Source organism: Crinia signifera, chromosome 2, assembly GCF_055691185.1.
Source record: "Crinia signifera chromosome 2, ASM5569118v1, whole genome shotgun sequence".
In the NCBI taxonomy this organism is placed as follows: domain Eukaryota; kingdom Metazoa; phylum Chordata; class Amphibia; order Anura; family Myobatrachidae; genus Crinia; species Crinia signifera.
The window spans coordinates 46646022-46672125 of NC_139218.1; the positions used below are offsets into that span (position 1 = coordinate 46646022).

Here is a 26104-nt window from a genome sequence, read left to right on the forward strand (position 1 = left end):
CTTAGAACGCACACCAGTCCTATAGGCCATTATGCTCTCTGTTAAAGGGACACATTATAAGTCTGAGGGTGGAATATTACAGGACATAACAGTGCTCGCTCTGCTTGCATTTGTGCTGTGTAAAAAACATAAATAAGTATGCGGAATACAATTTTTCAACATTCCAAAGAGTTGATTAAATAAGAATCTATGTGCAGGCGATGTGCCAGTGGGACAGCGCTGGGATGCTTGTAATGGCAGCAGATACGCCTTATGTCTCAGTCCCACAGGGGTGTGCAGGAAAACGCACAATAGCAGCCTATAGGATTTCTGTACACTGCCTGTACATCGCGCCAGCACCTATAATCTTACATCACGTCATTTAAGTTACCCCTTTAAATGTCCTAATGGATTTCTGAAACGCTACAACCCATACCAAAAGAAGCATGAGAAAGTATCCATTTAATAACTAAGAATTCATAAGGATAAGATATGTGAAGTATACACACTCATATATAAAATATGTTATACAGTAAATCTAGGAGTAGAAAGTGTCTTACGTGATGGGGTATTAAAGCCCAGAGTTCCCCTTAATAGAATACTATGATATAAGAGTTGTCTGACATGTAACAAAGCTTGCTGACATATTAGAAATAAGCCACGTCTTCGCTGCCAGACTCCCTGACATTGTCCTTCTCAATCAGTTCACGTCACATATTCCGAAGCTGGCTGTAGAGTGCAAGCAGTGGGTCAGGAGAACATGTGTATATTTATTCCTTTCACCTTATTGGTGACAGCCAGAAAATCACTCAGAAGGACGTCTGCTGCCAACACCTCAAGCCACAGACCAATGGTGGGAATATGTCGGCAGATGACATGTCTCTACAAGTTTATAGGTTTACGCATTTAAAAAAGGAACAAAACTAGCAGAGTACAGCATAGATTACGGTTGTGGAAGATTTAACCATGCCACTTTATAGTAACACCAACGACATTAAATAATTATACTAAGAACAACAACAAATAGCAGTAGAAGTGTTCATTCTAGAACCATGCACCTTTCAAGACTAGCACAGTCTGGTCTGTATCTCAATACAGTTCAGACTGGGCTAGAATCACAAAAGCAGACAGCGACACCCCAGGCAGGATAGAGTAACTGCAAAGCTTTTGAAAGGTGCAGCGTGCTAGAATGGACACAAAGTAGCAATAAAATAAATAGTAAACTAGAATAGTAGCAAGAAAAAATACTAACAATAATAGAATACTAACAATAACAAATCAACAAACATATCCAGGTATACCAATAAATACAGTGGGCATTGGTGGCTAGAGGGCCTTATTCAGGATGGATGCAGCGAGCATCATTGCCGTGTCTTTGGAGGCAGCAGCAATGCATATATACGCTAATACAGTGGGAGGCGTCTGTAGGAAAAAGCCGCCTCCTGCCAGTAACGCAGATCCAAATTCCCGAGTCATGCCCTCCTGAGCATCTGTCACGATGGTCCCACACAAGCCTCCGCATACTCAGAATGGCTGTTGGATCTGCTTAGCCTGGGCCGGCATTTTGCAGGTCCATACGTCTCCTGCTGCCTCCGCATACAGCCCTTTGCAGTTTGATGTCTGCCTTGATGCCATTGCAGTTGTTTCCCAAGTGCCAGAGACAGGCCCCACTTCTCAGCTGCTGTGTGAAATTGGTAAGTAGCTGATTCATGTGCCCCTGCACCACTGGTGTTCAATCTGTGGCTCTCCTGATGGAGGGCCACAGGCTGAAGACCCATTCCCTAGTTTAAACCCAAAACAAACCAAGGGCGCATGCGCTGTGTGCCAGGTGTAACTCGGTGCCATGTCCGCCTACAACAGGGCCACTACTGACCAGCTCGCTATGTTCTTATTCAGGATGGATGCAGCGAGCATCATTGCCGTGTCTTTGGAGGCAGCAGCAATGCATATATACGCTAATACAGTGGGAGGCGTCTGTAGGAAAAAGCCGCCTCCTGCCAGTAACGCAGATCCAAATTCCAGAGTCATGCCCTCCTGAGCATCTGTCACGATGGTCCCACACAAGCCTCCGCATACTCAGAATGGCTGTTGGATCTGCTTAGCCTGGGCCGGCATTTTGCCAATAGGCGATTAAGTGTCAATTACTTAAGGGGAACTCAATTCTAAGTGCCAGTATAACCTGGCTATGCTTAAATTGGGCACTTATGGCAGTGCTGACATTGCAAAACGTGCTACTGCATGCAAAAGGCATGGATTCAGAAACTGAACCCACCACCACAGCCCTGCATATGCTCCCTGCATGTTTATTAGGTTCTATTAGAAAGAGTTAGATTTAATTGACTTTACAAGAATCTGTGCTGCAGTAAACTAGTCTACATTTGAAACTATCATGTGCAGTATGGGTTTACCCCTCTCAATTAACTCAGTGTACACAATTTATACATTAGGGGGTAAATGCATGAAACAGTGATAAGAGTTGAGAATTTGTCCATAATCAACAGTAAAATAACATTTACAATTTGTATACTATTTATATACTGTTTCTTATATAGCGCAGCAGATTCCGTTGCGCATTACAACTGTAGACAATGATAAAACAAAGTGGGTAACAACAGACAGACATGGAGGTAAGAGGGCCCTGCTGCAAGCTTACAATCTATATACTATAAAATAATACAGAGCAGCTGAATGGTTGCCACGGGCAACTTCTCCACTGGCTCACTTATTCACTGCTTGAAACATTTACCACCCAATATACAAAAATCTACATACTGCACAGCTGCCGGTTACCTGTCAGTTTCAGTCATCACCTGAAAAAGTTACAGACTGCAGCTCTGCTATTTACTGAGCACATAAACCTCATCCCCAGCACAGACCAAAGCACATGAGAGACAGTGTACTGGGGATCATCACATGAAGCGAGTGAGTACGTTCCTTGCCATTTAAGGGCCTGTGTGTTTATCACCTTATGGCCAAGGCTGGGTTACAAATAGTTTTTTGCCTTAAAACCTCGCAGCTTCCATTCACACCTCAAACACATCTATGAAGTTTGTGCTGAAATGTACGTACATCCAAATGCAAAATTCTCACCCTGTAATAACCCTCGATTTCCTGTACAGTAACCTACAGGTCAAAACACACATTTAGGGAGCGTCCAAGCAAAATAATAAAGCTTCCGTGGGGGAAACCTCCATAAACCCTGAGGATGAGGGTTATTTTTGGTCAAACACTACATATTTTGCAATCAATATTTTCTTTCAGCAAGAGGAAAGAGTTAACAGAAGCTTAAACATGAGGGGGGGGGGGGGGGGGGTACGTGGGATTATAAACCGTAACAATGGGACTACAGAGGATGGAGGATTTATCAGCACATGTTGTCATATAAACAGACTATTTATACTTCTAAAGCAGAGAAGCACAGATGACTCCACAGCAAAACTCGCAGTGTGGTTTTCATATGCCCCCAGTGCCCTCATCAGACAGTGACACAGATTTAAAAGGGTATTGCAGTATACTGGAACAGTCATTGTTTTATGTTTAGGAAATGCTCGCTCTCTATTGGTGTAAAACAAAGGGAAGATCAATGAGAGGGGTCTGTGTAAATCACTCAAATAGCCAATATCTTTATCAATTCCAACCCGGGTTAAAAGAAGGATTAATCCTGGGTTGGACCAGAGTTGCTGTGCAGTGTGAACAGGTAACACAGGTCCAGTGACCCGGGTCAAGTTGACACTATAGGGAAGAGACTTTGGCTAAAACATTTAGGGGGGTATTTAATTAGTTTAACTACTTTTTCAGCCTCCCTAAAAAGGACCTGTTTTTGAGCGGTAACATATGGGGTCCAACGTAAATTCCCAGACTTGTTCATTACGGCTATGGGTCTCTATGGGCTGGTTATTGGGGAAAATCTGCTTTAATGTTCCCCATAATCCCTGAGAAGTGGCAGATATTGGGGCTAATGGTCTCCAGGGTGATCCATCAGCCCCAATATCTCACTTGAAGCTTATTGTATGAACATTGCTCATTCTATGTTTTAAATGGACACACATCTGCTAAAAACCGAGTTCTTCCTAGATGACACATTCAAAAGCATACGCTCTTCCTCAGCAGAATGGATGCTAAGGTACAACATTACAATGCTATCTCAGGATAGAGAGGTAAAACTCATGAGATTATACTGAAATGATACTTCTAGGTTTAACACAGCTATTACAGCAATGAGTTGTGGCTTCAGATGTTTTATCATTTGTAGGTATGACTGCGGCAGAGTGTGCACAATTAGGGGCAAATTTACTTATAGAACTTTCACATTGCACAAATAACCCAGGTCCAAACCAGGTTGTTGTCAATGTGCAATTTGAAAGGGCCTTCTGAAAATACCCGGGTCCAGCAACCCAGCATTCCAACCCGGGTTAAAAGAAGGGTTAATCCTGGGTCGCACCAGAGTTGCTGTGCTGTGTGAACAGGTAACCCGGGTCAAGTTGACACTATAGGAAAGAGGCAGCTTTAGCTCCAAGCGCTGCCTCTTTCCCTCCCCCCTGCTGAAGCGCCACTCCAAGAATACATCAGCGGCTTATTGCCGGGTCGCTATGGGGGACCTTGCATTGCAAAGGCCGGGTCGCTCCAGGGACAGACTAGTGTCCAAATCCCAGGTTCATCCTGGCATTTGCGATCTGAAAGGGGTGTAATGCTTATAAAAATTAAAAGGTGAGGTTGCCCTTAGCAACCAGAGTCAGTCTATCATTTTCCATGATGCAACAGAGAAATTATAGAAAAAAATCTGATTGGTTGCTATGGACAATATCAGCTCATTTTTTTTGAGAAGCATTCGTGAATATACCCCTTCTACTGTTGCCTGGCAAGAGACTGCGAAAGGCAGCCACATGAAGCTTCATCAGGGTTGCCGACCCTCCCGGAATTTGCGGGAGTCTCCCGAAAATCTGGTCCTTCCTCCAGGCCCCCGGAAGGGTGGGTAACCCTCCCGGAATCAGGGGGACCCCCACTGAGCCCCCCTGATCGTGGCATTTATATGCCGCAATCCGGGGGTCTCAGGGGAGGGGGCGGAGCTAAAACGGCACAATCGTGTCATTTTAGCCCCGCCCCCTCCATGGATATCAGTTATTTCGGCTATTTGCCGTAATGGGGGTGGGGCTTAATGATGTCACTGTTAAGCCCCGCCCCCAAAACGTGTAATGCAAGATTCCTCTCCGGGCTTCTCCCGGAGAGGATTTTTTGAAAGTCGGCAACCCTGAGCTTCATACAGCTTCTCTTCACAGCGTTTCTCATGGTGCTGCTCAGCCACAGGTGGCCGTTTCATATTGCATTAGATGATCACTGAATACACAGGAAGACGTGGCTGCATCCTGCGCACAAGGTTAAAGATAATAGGGCTAATTTATCGAAGCTTTATCATAAGCAACGATTTTACAAACCTTTTTGGCAGATACATGGTGCTCCAGCCAACCAGCTTTGAAAAATGACAGTTGGGAGCTGATTGACAGGAGAACCATTTATCATATGCAATGAGTTGTAAAATGCTGTGCATATGATAAATGCTTGTAAAAAGAGCCCCAATGTGTGGTAAACCAATGGGACTCAACTAGGGTGGCCAATCCTGGGATTTGGCCCCAAAAATCGCTGGGATTTCATGCGCAGTCTAATGCCGGGCAGCATCTGAGCACCAGCTCAAACGCTGCTTGGCTGTCCTGACCCAGCATGCAGCTCTGCGTGACGTGATGCTAAAGGTACCGCTGGCACAGTCGGTCAGTGCGGCACCCCCCGCATTCCTTACCCCGCTCATCAGTAGCAGCTCCCCAGCCGCACCGCCCACTGCAGCGAAGTAAGTAAATGTCGGTTGCGGGGGGCATGGGACTTTTTTTAAATTCGGGATCGAGCATTTTTCAATCCCAAATCCCGGGACTGAAAAAATGCCTGGGATTGGCATCCCTAGACTGCAACTACTGCAAAAATTCAATCAGTACATGCAAAACCATAGTAATACAATGGGACATGCAGAGGATATCATCATTTTAGGAACTGCTTATTCCTGTTGCGCAGTCCTCATGTAATACAAATGTTGTAAGGGGCCCCCATAGCAGGAGGTACAGTACCACTTATGTTGGTATAGGTCACCATGGTCTCCTTGATTTGGACTTGGATGGTAAATTCTGCTGTAGTAATTATATTCAGGCAAACGTCCTCATGATTTTGTGGAACTGCAGATTCCAGTATTAGCTGGAGACACAGGGTGGAGTCCAATATAGATCTCTTCAATTCCTCTGGAATGGTCCCAATGAGCCCCCTGACACGTTTCGTTGTCCTGGGACAACTTTTTAAAAGGTGGGGCCACTTACAACATGGACCTTATTCAGGTTCGTTTGCATGCAGCCGATGTTTGTGCACCCACGGCGAACAAACTGTTTGCTGGGTGCATGCAGCCATTAGCATATGGGAACGGCCAGCGTTTCATGGGCGTTCCCGTGAGAATTCTGGGCGTTCTCATGCTAATGAGGCCATGACAGACATGCAGGGAGAGGGCAGCTGACATCACAGCGTACATGCATATGTAAGGTTGCTCAGAGCATCCTTACATATTTGTGCACCTTCCACATCTTTCGATGGCCGGCAACCACCGAAAGATGTGGGACAGTCCCAGTGGCATGCGAATGGGTGTTTGTGTAAAACATCCATTCGCAGCCATTGCGAACGTACGCGACTTGCGAATGCTGGGCCGGCGCACCACTATTCACAAGGCGGGAGCTGGTTGTCATGCAAAGATGCCAATTCGCTTTGTATTAAGATTTCAAATCTGTGTTTAATCTAGTGCTTTATAAGAGTTGTATTTATGGCTTATTGCTGCACCAGTACAATAATGTTACTTTCTAATTGCTACACTAGACAAATACCCTCCAACAAAACCCTTCCCACCCAGGATAATACTTTGTCTCCCAGTTACTTTACTCTTACAGTTGCATGCATTGAAGTTATTTATAAGAAGGGCATGGGGGAACACATTCACATTAAGGTTAATTATTAGGGTGTCCCAACGAGATATGGTCATTAGGTCTACAACAACTAGGTCAACAAACATTGGGTCGACATGGGCTAGGTCAACAGCCAAAAGGTCGGCATGGGGTTTTTCACTGTTTTTTTTTTTTGAGTCAACATGTGCCGACAGGCGGTATTTCATGCCCTACCATCCACTAGGGCATGGTGGGAGAATAAAATAGTGTGCTGAGCATAGCGAGGCACCATGAACGAAGCATAGCGTGTAAAGCAGTGCACTTCAAACTGTGTCCATGCCGACATTCGGGTCAAAAACCCCACGTCGACCTTGTGGTGTCGACCCAATGCTTTGTCGACCTAGTTGTTGTAAACCAAACGATCCACACCCGCCCCAACTACATGATCACACAATGGGTCTTTTAAGAACTTGCATGTATTTCTTTCCCACAGATACATGAAGTCTCCCCGCTTGCTCATGAAGGAGATGACCTTGGAATGCCAGGTGAGCGGAATTCACGGTGGCTCCCGTGCAATATCTGCACATGCAGCAGCAAACTAAGTGGGAACTGCAGAAGCAGAGCACTTACCGGGATGAGGTCACAGTGAGCACACCATTACAGGATACAGGAGCCAATCCTCAACTTAATACATGATGTACACCCTGTGTGCCCAACTTATCCCATGCCCCCCCCCCCCCCCCGCCTCAATAAATCCTCCAGCTGCCCCTCCAATCCCTCCCGAATCCTAAATTCTCCCAAGCACCTGATGTGTCTGCATTAAAAAAAGAGTTGCTGGTAAATAGATGGTGTACCTGTACAAATAAAGCCGTTCAAAAATAACCCTTACTTAAAAGTAGACAGTGACATAAGGCAAAAACGTTTTCTACCTAGTTCAGTTCTTGTGGCCCCAAAGCCATCATAAATCCTCAAGTAGCTGGAATGACAAGAATCAACATCTTCAATATCAAAGTCTCCAAACTTCAGCTGAATCTTTCCCCCGGGTTTCACTTGGACTTTCCATTCACACACTGTGCTGTTTGGGTAGGTGTTTGGGTAGTTCTTCGATGTAAAAGTTCCACTTTCTGGGCCGAAAAAGGTGTAGCCACATCCATCACCTGTAATAATAGAAAAATAAATAAAATGAACAGTCCCAAACTACTGCAATGCTCAATAACAAGGAGCCAGGCTCATCCCTAGCAGTCCAGGCAGTTTATATTTAGGTTAATAAAGCCAGACCACATTCGCTGATACAGTCCTGTAAAGCAAATGATCGGGTACATTTCAATAACAGTACAAAAATTAATAAAAAGCAAAAAGAAAGATAAATTAACCATTTGAGGGCCAACTTGAAATGCACAAAATATATACTAAAAATGCTCACATTTGTTATATAAATTCAAATAATAATAAAAAAAAAAAATGTGTAAAAATAGTTTATCTTTCCTATATAAAAAGGTCATTATGATGAATAAAGGTACATGTGAATTATCCGGGCTGCCGATATGTTTTAAAAAAAAATGTTTCATGGCCCCATTAACGCCACCCCGCTATTGACGCCAACCCGAAGCGTGGCGAGCGCAGCGAGCCCGCGAGGGTCGGCGGTACGCGTCCTCCGACCTTTTCATACCCCTACTATCCACGTCGGCGTGGAGTTGAGAATAGAAAGTGTGGTGAGCGCAGCGAGCCACCGAGTCCGAAGTGTGGCGAGCCCCGCGAGGGGACGCAGATACCTTCACAGGTATCCGCGTCCCCTCGCGGGCTTCACAGGTGTCCGCGTCCCCTCGCCACGCTTCGGGTTCGGTGGCTCGCTGCGCTCGCCACACTTTCTATTCTCAACTCCACGCCGACGTGGATAGTAGGGGTATGAAAAGGTCGGAGGACGCGTACCGCTGCGCTCGCCACGCTTCGGGTTGGCGTCAATAGCGGGGTGGCGTTAACGGGGCCATGAAACATTTTTTTTTAAAACATATCCAATGTGAAATGGCCATATTGGCCCATTTCACATTGTCATTTTATTTTGCACATCATTTAACATTACTGTAATAATTTTAACATTGCTATCTATGGGAAATCGGGTCCATCGCGTCTTTTAACATTACTGTCTATGGGAAATCGCGGGCATCGCGTCGGTCGCGTCCCCTTATAATGGCCGCGACCGACGCAATGCCCGCGATTTTTCGGGCGCGATGAAAAAAAAAAAAATCGGCAGCCCGGATAACTCACAAGTACCTGAATAAACAATGTTTGCTTGGCGATATGTACACCTATTTTGAAAAATTCACTTGCCACTCAAAGGGTTGATAACAAAAAAAAACCCTGAGCGATGATTATGTAGAATTGCTCAGACAGACCCTGGGGGCACCAGTCTACTATGGCAAGTATTCAATGCCGGTGCAAGCGGCCGGCGAGGGGGTTAAACTGCGAGGATCACAGAAAACCAGTGATCCTCGCAGTTTAACCCCCGCGCCGGCCGCTCACACTATGCAACGTTCCGGGGGAATCCTCGCAGTCACAGAACGGCGAGGATTCCCCTAAACTGCGAGAGCCGAGGCTAGTGCAGCAAACTCGCTGTAATTAGTCTCGGCTCTCGCAGCTTTTGGAGGCACATTCGCAAATTCCCCCTCGCTCAAAAAACGGAGCGAGGGGGAATTTGCGAATGAGGGGGGTCAGTTGAATACCGACAGGGTGAGTGGTGACTGCGAGCAAAAAGTCCTGCTCGCAGTCACCGCTCGCCCACGGCATTGAATATATGCCTATGTCTGACTGCATTTATACCGGCTTGGGAAATAATGGTAGGAAGTACCTTACAAAGTAATAGGTAGTGAGTGACCTATCCGTATGGAAACACGATAAGCGGTTCATGCAATTATTTTATATACACGTGCCAACAAGGCAAGGGCTGGGGAGAGCTCTTGTATTTCTAAAAAAATAAAAAAAGAGGATACTTCTGAGTGAAATGTAGCTATGCTGTATCTTACTATTACTATGGAATCTATAAATAATTTGTGGCGGCTGCAAAGTTTTTAGTAACCTCTGCTGACAGCAATTACATCGCTGCTGTGCCCACATTACACTTGATGAGCATGGCGCGCCATAGGAAAACCATAAACAGGTGGTAAGATAAATAGAAGATGTTTGTACTACTGCTGATGTAGAGAGATTCCTATACACACACATGGGTATAGCTATAGTAGATGGGGGGTGGCAGCAATGAAAGTTCCCGGAAGTGCCTACTAAACAAGTGGCAAGTTCACTGCCGAATCTAATGCTGCCCATACATATGTGCGATCAGATGCGATAACGCAATGCAATGTCCCATCGCATCAAGTGGTGCCCAGTGCAGCACCCGATGTTGCATACCATCCTGCAATGGACATCGGGTGCTGGAAGAGGGGTGGTGAGGGGCTGTGTAGGCGGGACCAGAAATCGGGACCATAGCAGTGGAGCTTTCAGGCGGCGGGACTTGCCAGCAGCAGCAGTTACTTTGCAACACTGGGGCTGCCCTCTGATTGGCTGAGAGCTCTCTCACAGCGGCCTCAGCCAATCAAAAGACCGTCCAGTGTTTCAAAGTCATCTGCTGACGCTGCCGAGTCCCGCCGCCGGAAAGCTCCACCACTCCGGTCCCCGCTACACAGCCGCCATGCCTCCCGTGCTGCTGCTGAGTCCCTCCGGTCCCCAGCATTAAAAAAGGTACCGGAGCCTCGCTCCCCGAACTCGCCGCTGATTGCATTCAAGCAATCGCATGTGGTTAAATATTATGTGCAGCTCATAATATCTATCAATGCGACATTTGACGGTGTGCCTGCACATCGTGTCGAATGTCAGCTTAAAAATGCATGCAATCATTCCATTTATCAGCCAGATGTGGCCTAAATCGAATGATTACATTCGATATCTCACATATGTATGGGCAACATAACATTCTCAGGAAAGCTCCAAACGGATATGACAAATCGTTTGCATCCTTACATGCACAGCTAAGCTAATCAGACAGTCCACGTCTCCATGCTTGCAGGGTTTGTGTAGTAAGCTGGTAGGTTTACACTGAGCAATGTGGTATAGTATGAAATGGGGTAATGTCTAGTAGAATATATACTGGCAGCCCGACAATGAGGCATAATATGAATTGGGGCCCTGTGGGTATAATGTGAACTAGGGCACTACTATGGAGAATACAATGAACTAGAATACTACGAAAAGGCATACAACAAACTACAGCACTGCTATTGGGTGGAACTACAAATGGGGACAACCTGGCAGAAAATAGTGCTGCCGTGTGAACATTCTGCCTGCGCCAACATTTCTGCTTGCAGCCCCTCGGAGTTCCGAGCTTAAATATTCCTGTTTCAGAAGCCAAATGGCACTTTGGGGTCACCGGTAGCATTTTTGTGTGGCTAAACCCAGCACTTCTGGCTGCGATCAAATTGATAATACAACGGACACCCATAAAATTAAATAGCCCCTCGTCTAAAGATATGGGGGTAGCACAATTATGGGCACTCTGAATTATTGACATTTTAAACCATGTTAATAACAGGTAATTCAGTGTTTTGATCGGCGACATGGTAAATGCATACCGAATGAACAAGGGCACTAGGGTGGGGCATAAAAGTAACTAGGGCACTAGCATAGGGAATAAAATGAACAGTTGATTGGGAGGTGTCATTATTGTACTGGGACAGGTGGCCTCCATATGTACTTAGCACCAACCGCTTTATTCACAACGCCCCATTTCACGCAATACAGCACACAGACCAATCAGAAACCAGAAAAACAGAACTTGCAGCTTCCTATTGGTCACCCTGTTTACAGACTTAACTGGACCTTTAAAAAGCAGAGAAAGTTGTGGTTTTTGAAGTTTGAGGAACTGCTCCAACCAATAATCTGTCAAGCCATTCATTCAGTCAGTGTTATACAGGAAACAATAAGCCACAGAAAACCTAATTGTTGTAGAACTGAAACCAAGCACAGCTGCCGCAAGTGTAATGCTTTGGACACACGGGCTGATCCGGCGGGGTGCCAGCATCAGGTGGCAGGGAAGGAGGGATGGCGAGACGCAGAGCAGCCTGGCCCTTGTTCCGAGAAAGTATAAATAGACTGTGTTGCACAGTTTATTTCTACATTTCGATTGAGATGCCGCACACCGGGATTGGTTGCTGCATAGCACGGTACGTTTTGACCATATTGCGAATCCCACAGTGTGTCCACAGCATGACTTTTCCAGTTACATTTCTGTTCACATTTACAGTATGCAGATGGACGATGACTCCCTCCCATTACATCTGTGAATCACTGCCTCTTCCAGACTAGAGATATGACCAGCTACTTCAAGATTTTGGATTAGCAGTTCACCACATATTGAAGAGAACATTAAAAAAAAAAAAAAAAATTCTTAAAAATGCAGTTTATGACAAACAGCGATTTCAGTATCAATAAGACAGTACTGGAGTTATTCCTTTGGGTCTGAATCACACTGGGTATCGCTTGCTAATCTAATCAGGTTCTAGAGCTTGAATACCAACATATTTTTATTTACAGTTTCTTATATAGGAGCAGCAGATTCCATTGTGCATTACAATTGTTGACAGTGATCAAACAAACTGGGTAACAACAGACAGACTTGGAGGTAGGAGAGCCCTGCTGCAAGCTTACAATCTATAGGGACATAGAAGGACAGGCACCAGTAATAGCATAGCAGTCCCACCAAGTTGCAAATCTAGAAGGGAAGCTATATAATACATAAGTGCCTCAGAGGGTTATGCGTGTGGTACTTAAAAATGATAGGCTTGCCTGAAGAGGTGAGTTTTCAGGGAACGCTTGAAAGTTTGGAGGCTAGTGGAGAGTCTCATTGTGCATGGAAGGGCATTCCATAGGGTGGGAGCAGCCCGATGAAAGTGCTGTAATAGTGAATGGGAGCTGGTGATCCGGAGGAGCTTCAAGTGTGGTCAAGTTCAACTATGGAGTCAGATAATACACCACCTCCTCCAGATGCTACACCAAAGCCATCACGGTCCTTCCACTGACATTTATCAGAACTCAAGCTACACTAAGTGCAACCCTATCTGCGCCTATAGGGGTGGAGGAGAATCAGCTCCTGACATTTTTCAGAAAAATTGCTTAAAATGATTCATTTTGCCTTTTTTAAATGCATGGAAATCATACAACAATGTTTTTAGTAGCTTATGGATGAGGGCGCACTTTCAGCTGTATAACCTGGATGGCACCATCCCACATTCACATTACAAGGCATCTATTTTTTCTTGCTTAACCACGATTCTTAATACCTACTGTAATGTGATCTATAAGCAGAGCGATTGATTGATCGGCTGTCTCGGTAATATTATTTGTTATGAAGGATGACAAATTGCTTCTCATCCGTACAGCTCTGAGTATCTAGACCATTCCCAGGAACCCTTTGCTGCTGGCCAAGTGCATCTAAGTGTACAGTGCAGGAATATAGAAGCTGAAAACCAGATTGCATTTAGCTTTTCTGTATTCCAAGGAGCTCGGAACCTGGAAATCTTCCCCCACTGACTCCGCAGAGCAAAGTCCTGCAATCTTGCTGGAGAAAGGTTGTGTGCAGAAGTCACACTCTGCGGACACGTGAGAAATCATGGCAGCGGCAAAACATGATGCGGACTTGAGTAGGTCTGCAGTGGAATGCTGGCACGGAGCCGAGTGCATGGGCTTCTCTCAGGAAATTACATAAGTCTGTATTTTTGGATCAATGTTTTTCTTCTCCTGAAATGAAAGTCAACTCACTTTCTGTGCCCCTATTTATACTCATTGTTTTCTTGTTTCGCCTAATTATAGAGACCGCTACACATGCTGAAGGCATACTTTTGGCATCCGCTTGACAGGAAGTATTGCTTCCCTCATGTTCAAGAGTTGGGGGGAAAAAAAAAAGAGCTGTCCAAGAGTATTAGCGTATGGTGTAGCAGCGCTGGATATCATTACAGCACAAGGACAACAGCAATTGCCCTACGCCCTGTGCTAATTACTACTCACATGGCAGCTGAACTGAATGCAGTATGTTCCCATAAAACAGCAAACTGTGGGCCAGATGCACTAAGCTTTAAAAGTGATCAAATGGAGAGTGCTAAACAACCAACTGCCTGACTCATCTCACGTTCTGCCTGTCTGATTCGATGCGCACATCGGACTGGATGTCATACACATGCTATTTAGGAATGAGAAATCAGGCCAAATTTGCATAGTGGGGGGGCCTTAAATTGTCCCACTGTGTAGTTATTGGTTGGGGAACTTAAGAACTTTTAGTAACAGTTATTTAACAGAACAGTAATAGGATAAAAATGGGTAATAAAGACACAGAGGTAGTGGGCCCTGCTCGCTAGCTTACAATCTAGGATGAATGAGCCCTCAGTTCTAGGCAGAAACTCCCTTGCGCTGTATTTTGCAAACTAGGATTGATTAAGTAGCTTCTCGGGGTGGACAGTCTGTACTCTCTGAGACCAAAGAAAAATAGATAAAATAAACAGGTTATCCTTTTTTCAATAGAGTAATTTTATTATTTTAAAGAAAGGCATTTACATTTCAAAAAGGAATAATAAACAAAAACATCAAGAATAGTAGCTTTCACATCACATAAAACATTTTGAAACGTTTTGAAAAACTGTAATTTTAAATGGTATTTTAAACGGGTCTAGTGTTCATATTGCAGCAGATTACCATTTAAAAATACAGTTTAAGTTCCATTCACATCACCAGTCAAGCCGTTTAACCTCTGAACACGTTTCTACCCACAGCTTATTTCCTGGTTCAGGGAAGGGACACAAGACAAGGGACAGCCTATCACAGTGCTCTAACCTTTATTTTTTACTAAATACCATTTCAGTGCCATTCAGACAGCACAAAAAACGGCTCTGAATTGGCTTTAAAACGGGTAGGACTCTGCTTTTTAAACGTGTTGAAATACCAGTTAACTTTAAATGGTATTTCAACTATGACACTTTCACACTGCAGCCTTAAACGTTTTAAAAGGCAAAAAAACGGCAATATACCGTTTTAAAAGTGTGATGTGAAAGCTACATTATGGATAATTCAATGTTATCATAACAATGAACAATGTTACTGTAAAAAAAATAAAAAAATATATATAAATACACCCAACACAAAAAAATAAAATAAAAAATAATGTATTAAATACATAAATAAATATAATATATACTGTCCCATCCAACCCTGTTCCTTAAAATGAGAAATATCATCAAGAAAGAATATTTTCCTAGTGAAGTCATATAGTTTTGTAACGACTATTTGGCATCAGTGGCTGCAAATTTAAATAGACAGTTGGACATTAGAGCCATTCAGAATGTATCGGCATAAATTGAGTTAATCCATCGATGCCATACTTTATCATATTTAGACAATTTGCCCCTTAACATATATATATATATATATATATATATATATATATATATATATATATATATATATATATATATATATATATATATATATATTTCATGCTGTAAAGTAGAATTGACCAACATCTTCCATTCTTTAAATAATGGACCTGACTGTGCCATCCAAGCGCGAGCTATACAAACCTTTGCTAGGGCAGTCAGGTTAATGACATACATAGTATCATCCCTATAAAGTAATTCAGCATCCCCTGCACCTAACAAACATACCCTGGGGGTAAGATACTCCGACGGGATTCCTGTGACTATCAAAGCAGTCTTAATTTGTTTTCAAAATTTCTGAACTACAGGGCATACCCATATAAGGTGCCAAAAGCCACAATCCGCCCCTCTACATTTCGGACATTCAGCTGAATCTCTACCACCAAATTTGACCAAGCACTTTGGAGTCAAATATGTTTTATATAATATAAATAATTGAATCTGTTGAGTCCTAATTGAAGAAGTGGCAAGGGATGGAAATTCCCTAGCAGCATCCCATTCCATATCATTAAGGATACCCAGATCTGTCTCCCATCTTTGACGTTGAACCTGCATGGTATCTGTATGATATTCAGATATTAGGAAGGAATAGGCCACAGAAATACTCCTTTTCTCTCTCAAATTTAAAATAAACTTTTTCAAAGGCGATGTAGCAATATTAGGGGGAGAATCTTCAAATTGAGCTTGTAGGGCATTTCTCAGTTGTAGATAATGACAAAAAAGTGTACTTGATAAATTAAATTCCGCCTGTAGTTGTTGGAATGTTTTCAAAATACCAGAATTATATAATTGACCTAATGTCTCAATTCCCCAAGGAGTCCAGACCTTGACACCAGAAATTTTCCTTAATTTTGGTAACCGACGGGAGTGCCAGAGAGGAGTGTCAGGGTCATAATCATAATATTTAAACAAGACTTGAATGTCTCGCCAAATTTTAAGGGCCTGTGTAAGAATAGGGGATCTTCTAATGCTGCTTTCAGACCGCATCTCTGGCTTTGACCCTGTATTTGGAAACGTTTCCAAAAACGGGTCTGCCAGATAAAACCCCTTTCACACCGCAGCACTTAAACGGTATATTACCGTTTAAGTGCCGATTTTTTGACACTGGCAGACCCGTTTTTGGAAACTTTCCAAATACAGGGTCAAAGCCAGTGCAGCCTTCAGCCCTCCCCTCCGTGCAGCTCCCCCCTCCTCGCGCGTGTCGACGCCCCCCGCGCGTGTCGACGCCCCCCCGCCCCGCGTGTCGGCGCCCCCCCCGTGTCGACTTACCCCGTGCCGGTACCTCCGTTGTGGATCCCGGCACTGCAGCTCAGTATGCTCGGAAAGCACTTATGAAAAAAGTGTCTTCCAGAAAATGGCTGCCCCATAGGAAACCCTGTTTAAAAAAACTGTCTTTCGTATGGGGGCAGCCATTTTCTGAAAGACACTTTTTTCATAAGTGCTTTCCGAGCATACTGAGCTGCAGTGCCGGGAACCACAACGGAGATACCGGCACGGGGTAAGTCGACACGGGGGGGGCGCCGACACGCGGGGGGCGTCGACACGCGCGCGGGGGGGCTCCAGTGCTGTGAATACTTAATGAGCGCTCATTAAGTATTCACTGTGCTGAATTTAGGACCCAGCTCATTGGCTGGGTCCTAAATACCGTTTCAGAACCGATTTTGAGCCTAAAATACCGGTTCTGAAACGGGTAGGACCCTGCATTTTAACCGGTTAGAAAAAACGTTTTTTTCTAACCGGTTAAGTGGTCCTGCACCTTTCAGACCGCACACATTACCGTTTTAAAACGGTAAAAAAACGGCAATATACCGTTTTTAAAGTGCGGTCTGAAAGGGGCATAATAGAGGTTTCACTACTCAAGAGTAATTGAAGCAGTGTTCTACCAGAAGCAGTATGCTGTATAAATGCCAAAGATAAAGGATCAGGTGATTCATCCTGTAACCATTGTCGAATATGTGTCATTTGCGAAGCGAAGTAATAAAATTTAAAGTGTGGTAAAGCTAGCCCCCCCTCTACTTTTGTTCTAGTTAGATTATCAAGCCTAATTCTTGGACGTTTGTTTGCCCAAATTAAAGAGGAGATCAAGCCATTCAGTTTACGGAAAAAACTAGTAGGAATATACATTGGAGAATGCTGGACCACATATAAAATTTTTGGTTGTACAACCATTTTAATTAGATTCACTCTGCCTGTTACTGTTAGAGGCAGTTTACCCCAAGTTTTTGTTTTGTCTTGAAGATATGAAAGAATCGGTAGAAGATGCAATGAAAGATAATCTTTGTAATTATTTGTTATATTAATTCCTAAATATTTAAACCGATCAGTCCAGCATAACGGTAATGAAATTTTTGGCTCAGCTGGAGGACTACCTCTCAAAGGCATAATGAAGGATTTATTCCAATTAATTTCTAGTCCCGAAAATCTACCATAACTTTCCATAACCTTCAAAACCATGGGCATAGCGGATTCATAATCCTGTAAGAAGAGTAAGAGATCATCTGCATATAATGCAATTGTATCCATCCTTTTACCAATCCGCAACCCCACAATATCTGGATGGGCTCTAAGTATACAAGCTAGAGGCTCAATTGCCAGAGCAAAAAGGGATGGGGAAAGTGGACACCCTTGTCTAGTTCCTCTCTCTCTCGAGAGAGAAGGATGAGGATACAAAACCATTAACGGACAACCTTGCCGTAGGGGAAAAATATAATAGTTGTATCCATCTTAGATAATTAGGTCCAAAACCCATCGATCTCATGACCTCCCACAGATACATCCACTCAACAGAATCGAAAGCCTTTCTAGCATCAAGTGAAACAATAACTGAATGTGTTTCACTTTCATGCAAAGCCTGAAGATGCATATATAATTTCCTTAGATTTATACTAGTCGATCTACCTGGCATAAAGCCAGATTGATCTTGATGTACAATAGAAGAAATTACTGCATTCAATCGTATAGCCAGCACCTTGGCCAGAATTTTTGCATCAGTTGGGATAAGGGATATTGGCCTATAAGAATCTGGGAATACATGATCCTTTCCAGGTTTGGGAATTACAATGATAATCGCCTCTGACATTGAGTCAGGAAAAATATCATTAGCAAAAATACCATTGAATAATTTTAACAATCGTGGTGCATGTATTTCCAAATTACTCTTATATAATTCAATGGGGATGCCATCTGATCCAGGAGCCTTACCCCCAGGAAAAGATCCAATGGCCGCCTCAACTTCGTCCACAGTAAATACAGCATCTAAACTTTCTCTAGCCTCATTTGATAGGACAGCAAGGTCTATCCCATTTAAATATAACTTCAGTTCCTCCTTCGTATAGTTAATACGTGACTGATAAATATCTTTATAGAAAGATAAAAATATATTCACTATATCTGGTGTATTAGTGGCCACTGAACCTGATTTATCCATCAAGCGGGCTATTGTTGATGCAGGGCGGTCAGAGTGTACTAAATGTGCTAAATAGCTGCCCGTTCTGTCAGCATTTTGATAACTTCTATGTGAACTAAATACCATGCTTCCTAAGTTACGATCTTCCAAGTGTTTTAACCACAAACAGGTTATCCTTAGCAGGGGTATAGGCAATAAGATTTCAATACTACATGATGGTAGAAAATGTAGAGATTTTAAGATATAAAATCTATGCAAATATGTTAGACCAAAGCTGCTTCTCTTATACGGGTGGTCCCCGGCATTCATTCTGGGCCACATCATGACCTCGAGGGTGGGGTCAGTATACAGCCAGTAGGGATGACAGCAGTCTAAATACTGGCACGGGAATCCCGACTCACTGAAAGAAGACCAGAGATGGAATAGAGGCATTGCTCTCAATGTTGATGCTGCAATCCCAAGTGCTGGCATGCCAATCATAAGTATTTCTGGGGTGGGTTAGTTTTAGGCAAAAGGAGTTTGGTTAAGGTGCAGGGCATAAAGGTTCATGGGGGTTTATGCACTGGAACAAAATAGTCCAAGACACACCCAATTATGCAAATGTACTTAAATGGTTCCAACAGATATATTTAACAGCAGAAACCAAGGGTGAGATTTAATAGGATGAGAGATTCAGAAAGTGAGATATTTGGGAAGAAATCCCCAGTTTTTTTAAAGCGACAATTATTTACACTTCAAAATTGCCGCTTTAAAAAACCTGGAGATTTCTTGCCAAATCTCTCACTTTCTGAAACTCTCTGAAACTCTCATCCTATAAAATCTCACCCCAAGTGTCCACATTCTTAATTTTAACAGGTACTTGTGTACTAGCATGGCACCCATCGCATCGCAGACCATAAGGCATGCGATGCAATTTTAAATTGTATACCATCGAATTGTATGCCATTCTATCGCATATACAATGGTATGCGATTTAAAATTGTATAAGCACCCTAATGGGGGCTTACAATGTTAAATGCACCCCAACTATGAACATGAACCCGAAGTGTGGCGAGCGCAGCAAGCCCGTGAGGGGCGGCGGTACGCGTCCTACGACCTTTTCATAACCCACTATCCACGTCGGCGTTGAGTTGATTTTATAAAGTGTGGCGAGCGCAGCGAGCCCGAAGTGTGGCAAACGCAGCGAGGGGACGCGGAATACATGTAAAGTAATACACGTGCGCTCGCCACGCTTCGGGCTCACCACACTATATAACATCAACTCCACGCCGACGTGGATAGTGGGGGTATGAAAAGGTCATAGGACGCGTACCGCTGCGCTCGCCACGCTTCGGGTACACGTTCATAGTGGGGGTGGTGTGGGGGTGCATTTAACATTGTAAGCCCCCATTAGGGTGCGTATACAATTAAACATTGTATAGGGGGCTTATACAATTTTAAATCGCATCGCAGTGCATCGGGTGTATGCCATGCGACCAAATATCGTGGGCGCCGTGCTAGTACAAAAGTACCTTTTAACACTCCCCTCCCCATATAAAATGGGGTAATTACTACTTTCTTTGTTTGAGAAAGGTTAGTGGTAAATGTATTAGTGTAGACTTCTCAATGCTTTCTGCCCACTTACAGCAATGTGTGCGAGTTATGTAATGTATTTAAAAATGTTCTCCTGTCTTAAACCTGTTACATTGGTTCTGGCTACCTGTATGGGGACAAAAGAAGGAGGGGTTGGGGATTCGCACTAAGTGGTGGGGGAATTTAATTTATTCCAAATTAAAGTTCATTTGGGGTCATAACTGACCTCATTTGAGAATCTCTCACTAATTGGTCACTTTATACCATGGGTCTTCAAACTGCGGCCCTCCAGATGTTGTTAAAAACTACAAATGCCAGCATGCCTTGCCACAGAGTTAACACTCCCTTATAGCAAAACTGTGGCATGGCATGCTGGGATTTGTAGTTTCACAACATCTGGAGGGCCGCAGTTTGAAGACCCATGCTGTATGGGGAATTCGACCCTACCTTTATGGGGAGCAAGGTGCAGATGAGTGCACATTCCATGTGTAAATATAGGTTACTAAACAAGACGCTCTCTAGACACATTTTACATTTTTGTCAAACTCTCAGTGAGGTTCTCTGAGGTGGAAGCATTTCACATTCCAATGAGAGTCCAACTTCTCGTATCTTTATGCTGCTTGATACATCAACCACTGGATGTGTTAAGGGAAACCAACTCCCCAATACCTTGGTTCTTTAGTAAAATTTCCCCTAATTTTCCCTTAGTCAGGCAGACAGGACAGAGTGCGCCATGACTATATACACCAAATCTGTGGGAGAGCTCACCACACATATACACCAAATCTGTGGGAGAGCTCACCACATATATACACCAAATCTGTGGGAGAGCTCACCACACATATACACCAAATCTGTGGGAGAGCTCAACACACACATACACCAAATCTGTGGGAGAGCTCAACACACATATACACCAAATCTGTGGGAGAGCTCACCACACATATACACCAAATCTGTGGGAGAGCTCAACACACATATACACCAAATCTGTGGGAGAGCTCACCACACATATACACCAAATCTGTGGGAGAGCTCAACACACACATACACCAAATCTGTGGGAGAGCTCAACACACATATACACCAAATCTGTGGGAGAGCTCTACTTGTTTTTAGCAATCAAAGCATTCCTGTTATATCGGATCAGTATATACTGAAGCTCTATGCACACAGATCACTGGCTAAATGGTTACCGAGCCGTTTTTAGTGTACAAGGCGATAAATCGCTAGAAGCGCACTCCTGCTCAAGCCCTTAAGGGCCGCTGGTTACAGGACCATGCTCCTTTGATTACGGCTAAAAATCGCTGATGAAAACGGTGTACTGAGCGATATCAAGCCAAAAATCGCTCAGTGATCAAATTGCACCGTGTACACAGACCTTTAGCTGAATCTCTCCATCATGTGCTCTGACCCCCTTCTGCAGTAATAATGATGTTTGGAGAGAGGTGCACCTCTGAGCAGGCCAGTGTGAATGACACTTTACAGCCTTGGTTGAGCAATATCAAAATAATTCCAAAAATAACAGATCCTGGCTTTTTAAGCTGTATCAGAATCAAGACCTAAATGAGGAAGCTAGGGCTTCCTCAAGGTCAGCCCAAGCCCTAGGGTTATGGCACATGGAAGGCAAACCCCACCTCATTGGGCGCTGCTGCTCTACCTGCTCCCACAGAATCAGCTTCACAGGTAAAAAGTCTCCATGTCAGAGACCACCCACCACATGACCACTGCACAGGCATTAATAACACTGGATGAGTGTCAATGTTTCCTTACCTGAGTTTTTTTAAAGGTGGGTACACAAGTCATTCACATTCCAGTCAGCCCAGAATATCCATACACACCAGAGCAAAGTTACTAAAGGACGGAATGCTCACCGTTCCGGCCTTCATTAACATGCATGATGTCTCTAGGATTGATGTGCAGCACTTCAAACAAGGAGACGTCGCTAATCATGGCATAAGCGCGCATACACACTGAGCAATATGCCTTAAGAACCCAGTACCACCCGTGGGGTTCTGGTATTCTGAATTTAATCCCCCCCCCCTGCCCACTAATATGGACGGTCATTTTACATATCAGAAGACCATAATCACTTGCAAGCATAATTATTTCACTTTGTAATGCTCCTGTTTATGCAAGTTTATATATAGATCTTTATTTTTATTCAATTTAATTTGGCGAATGGATGACCCTTGCGTCCCGGTATACTTTTCTATGGGAAACACCAATAGAAAACCTGTGCAAAATAAATAGTAAACAGGGTTAAGTACCATAGTTACAAAAAGAAACAAACCTAATACCCCAATGATAGATAATTTGTGCACTGCCCAGCCTGGCATAAACAGCTCATCCAATGCGCGAACAGCAGAACCACAATCCTTAGCGGAGTGTAATACCTCGATGAAAGCAAATCATTACTTGCCCAGTAAATGAATACGAGTCACAAGGGTATTTCATTAGGTGTAGTATAAATAAACCGACAAGCATCAGACACTTGCAATTGCATTTCCGCCCACTGACAAATCGATCAGGGAAAATGGGCTTAGCGCGCTGCAGACCAGGAAACTGCACGCGGTTTATAGGAAACCTATCTTTACTAGCCCCTCCAGTACAATCTATGGGAAAGATCATTACTACATTAAATCTGCAGTCAATGGTCTTCATGATTATCTTTTATGACAATGGTACAGGTCAGGTTACATCAATCATATCAGAACCAAATATCTTGAAGATTTGTTATACCTATTTTACACCACACAAAAAACACAGGTTTTTGCCTCTTTGACCCAGGTCAGCGGTGGTGTAAATGAGGTACCTGAAAAACAAAACACATTTTCCCGGGAATCCTACCCAGGTCCTGACCAGGGTGGAACCCGGGGAAGACCCAGGTGGTGGGGCAGTGTAAATGGGAATCCTGGGTCGTACGAGCACGGTTCCAATTTACATCAATGGGGGAACCCAACCTCCCGACAGCAGCGTCCTGTGGTCTGTATGGAGGTTGGGCAGGGGGCGCACGCAGCCTATGCTGCCGTCTGGTGCACTGTGCAGCAGCATAGCCGGGGAGGAGGTGAATGGATGCTGGTGTGCAGCATCCATTCACCTAGCAGATGGTGGCTTGGTGCTGGGCTTGCCCCTAGTGTGGTGATCAGCGGTCCCAGCGATTGGAGATGATGCCATCTCCAAGTGCCGCCCCCTGCACCTGAGTGCCGGGTCGGGAATATTCCTGATGGCACCGCAGTGTAAATGTGGCAAATCCTGGATCCAACCTGGATTGGAACAGTGTTCCAAATACAGGGACAGATCCAGGATTTTGGTGTAAAAGGCGTATTAAAAACCAGAATCCAAGTTCCATATGAATATACTGTGTATTTCTATTCCATTAAAAGTGGTTTAATACACAAGTGTCTATCTACCTTATAAAGGAATTGTGCAAAACTGGTAAAGTCCACCGACTTAATGGTCATTAAAACCAATATTTATTTTTGTGACTGTAAACTAGACTAGAGTTGTGGAGTCGGTACACATGACCCTTTTCTGCTACTTCTCTAAAACCCCTTTCACTTTGGAAATGCAGTGTCACGTCCTTGGAGCAAGCCGGCATTTGCAAGCTTCCCTCAGCGACCTGCCAATAAGCCGGGGCGGTATGGAGTGTCAGCGACTCCTGAGGGGGGGGGGGGGTGGTCAGGAATGCTGGGGTGCTGGACCTGGGTTTTTCCAAATGGCACTGTCACACCGCACAGAGACCCAGTTTGGCCACGGGTTATTTGTGCGATGTGAAAGGGGTATAAGTTACTAGTGTCTGCCCAGCACTCCTTCATGAAAGGCTCATGTGCTGTAATGCACTTTATCCAATAGCCTGACACTCATCAGATATCATGGGCGGGGCTCACCATTACAGCTCTGCTACAAAGCAACAGAGCACACACTGCCCAATGTGACCAACTTGTAACTTTAAAATATTGTATCAGATATACAATTCGGCATGATTGTTATTTTTTTGAAGTGTACAGCATTTACACAGCACAATTAGCTGGGCGATTCAGTTGATATCTTGTATAATGTATGCACAGCATAACAAATTTAATGTAGTAAAATAGTAGCACATGGCATTGTCCACAGAAAACCTGCAAGCAACAAAAATGGCATATTCCAGTGGTTCCCAAACTTCATTGAATCACAGCAACCTAGAATACGGGCATTATTTTTAAGGCGCCTTAGTACAAAAGATACAATAAAAAAAAGTTAAAATTAAGTAAATTGTGCTTACAGGTCTCCCTTCGGTTCATTTATGTATTAGTAAACCAATTGTAAAGCACAACAGAATATATATATATATATATTTCTATATAAGAAACTGTAAATAATAATAATTCTAATAAGACACAGAGCCCGATTCAGACCTGGTCGCCAATTACAGAATTTATAAATAAAGCGATTAAAGTCTGCATTACATATGTGCGAGAGGAAACCCCGATAGAAAATGCATATATGTGTTTCCGGACTTTGACTGACATTAAGCTGGCGCTTGGGGGCGTAAACCTGCTATTTCCAGGCATTTTTGAGGAGGGTCTGTGACATCAGCGATGACCTCTTCCACCCTGTCTCAGTCATAGATCAGAGTTGAGTTACGCACAAACTGCGAAATCCTTTTGATGATCGGGAATTGCGTATGGATTTGTGCGTATATAGCGATTCATACACAAGTCGCTCACAATTTAACAAGGGGCATCTTCTCTGTCTGGGCGGCGGCTTACTCCTCGCAGTCCACCGCAAAGTTTCACATTACCAGTAAGGTCCACAGTTTGGGAACCAGTGGCATATGCACATCGAGCTTGCAGTGCTGCACAGTTGTTCAAAAGCCACCAACCTGTACATGTGTTTAAGCGACCGCTGATAATTGAAGGGGTGAGTAGATCGTGTTGGAACAAAAACCTGGTAATATCTGAGTGACAGTTTAGCAGTTTTCCAGCATTTGAAAGCAAATAGTCATCCAATAACAGGTTTTTGTTCCAACCAGCCAGATCAGATCTGTAGATGTATGGCCAGCTTAACTCCACAGCCCTGGTGTAAATGGCCCTGGACTTCCCAGTGTCACCAAGTTGCACAGCAGGACACACAGGCCTACATAACACTTCATGAAGGTGTCAGGACCAACAGGAAATGTGTGCATCCTCCAACACCCACAGACAGCACTTTCTCCTTTCCATACACATAGAAATGAAGGTTAGTTATTAGGTCTACACAGTATGGTCAATAGGGCTCTATACCCGTGTGTAGCTGAGGAGATTGGCTACCGATATGGTGGCTATTACTATATAATAATAATGTTGGATCATCGTATTTTCTTGAAATGTTTTACAGAGCCCAAAAGTTTCCTCCTAATTGCTTGTTACTTTGTAACATTTTGTTATATGGCACCTGTATAATCTATTGCACTTTACAAATGTAATTTGGTGTGTTATATGATAGTCACACAGAAATGTTTGTCTGGGGGTCAGAAAGATCTTAGTGTAAAAAGAACATATGTAAGTTTTGTTTGAACTGTATAGAGGGGGTGTAACTGGGAAGAATTGCTTATGGAGGTTATGTGGGTGGCTCTGGGAACCAAAAAAATTATAAATTGGTTACAGTTGGTGTAGAGAATACGGGTGTATTCTCCCCGTACTTGCATGGGTTTCCTCAGGGTACTCCGGTTTCCTCCCACAATCCAAAAATAT

General features: G+C 43.8%; 1 protein-coding gene across 1 annotated transcript in view; it reads right to left on the reverse strand.

Annotated features, from left to right (window-relative positions):
• DCBLD2 (discoidin, CUB and LCCL domain containing 2) overlaps nt 1-26104 on the reverse strand; it is a 66132-nt gene that overhangs the window by 24481 nt on the left and 15547 nt on the right. The window contains exon 2 of the mRNA XM_083171965.1: nt 7871-8098. Coding sequence (XP_083028091.1) covers nt 7871-8098 — 228 coding nt within the window. The remainder of the gene's footprint in view (nt 1-7870; nt 8099-26104) is intronic.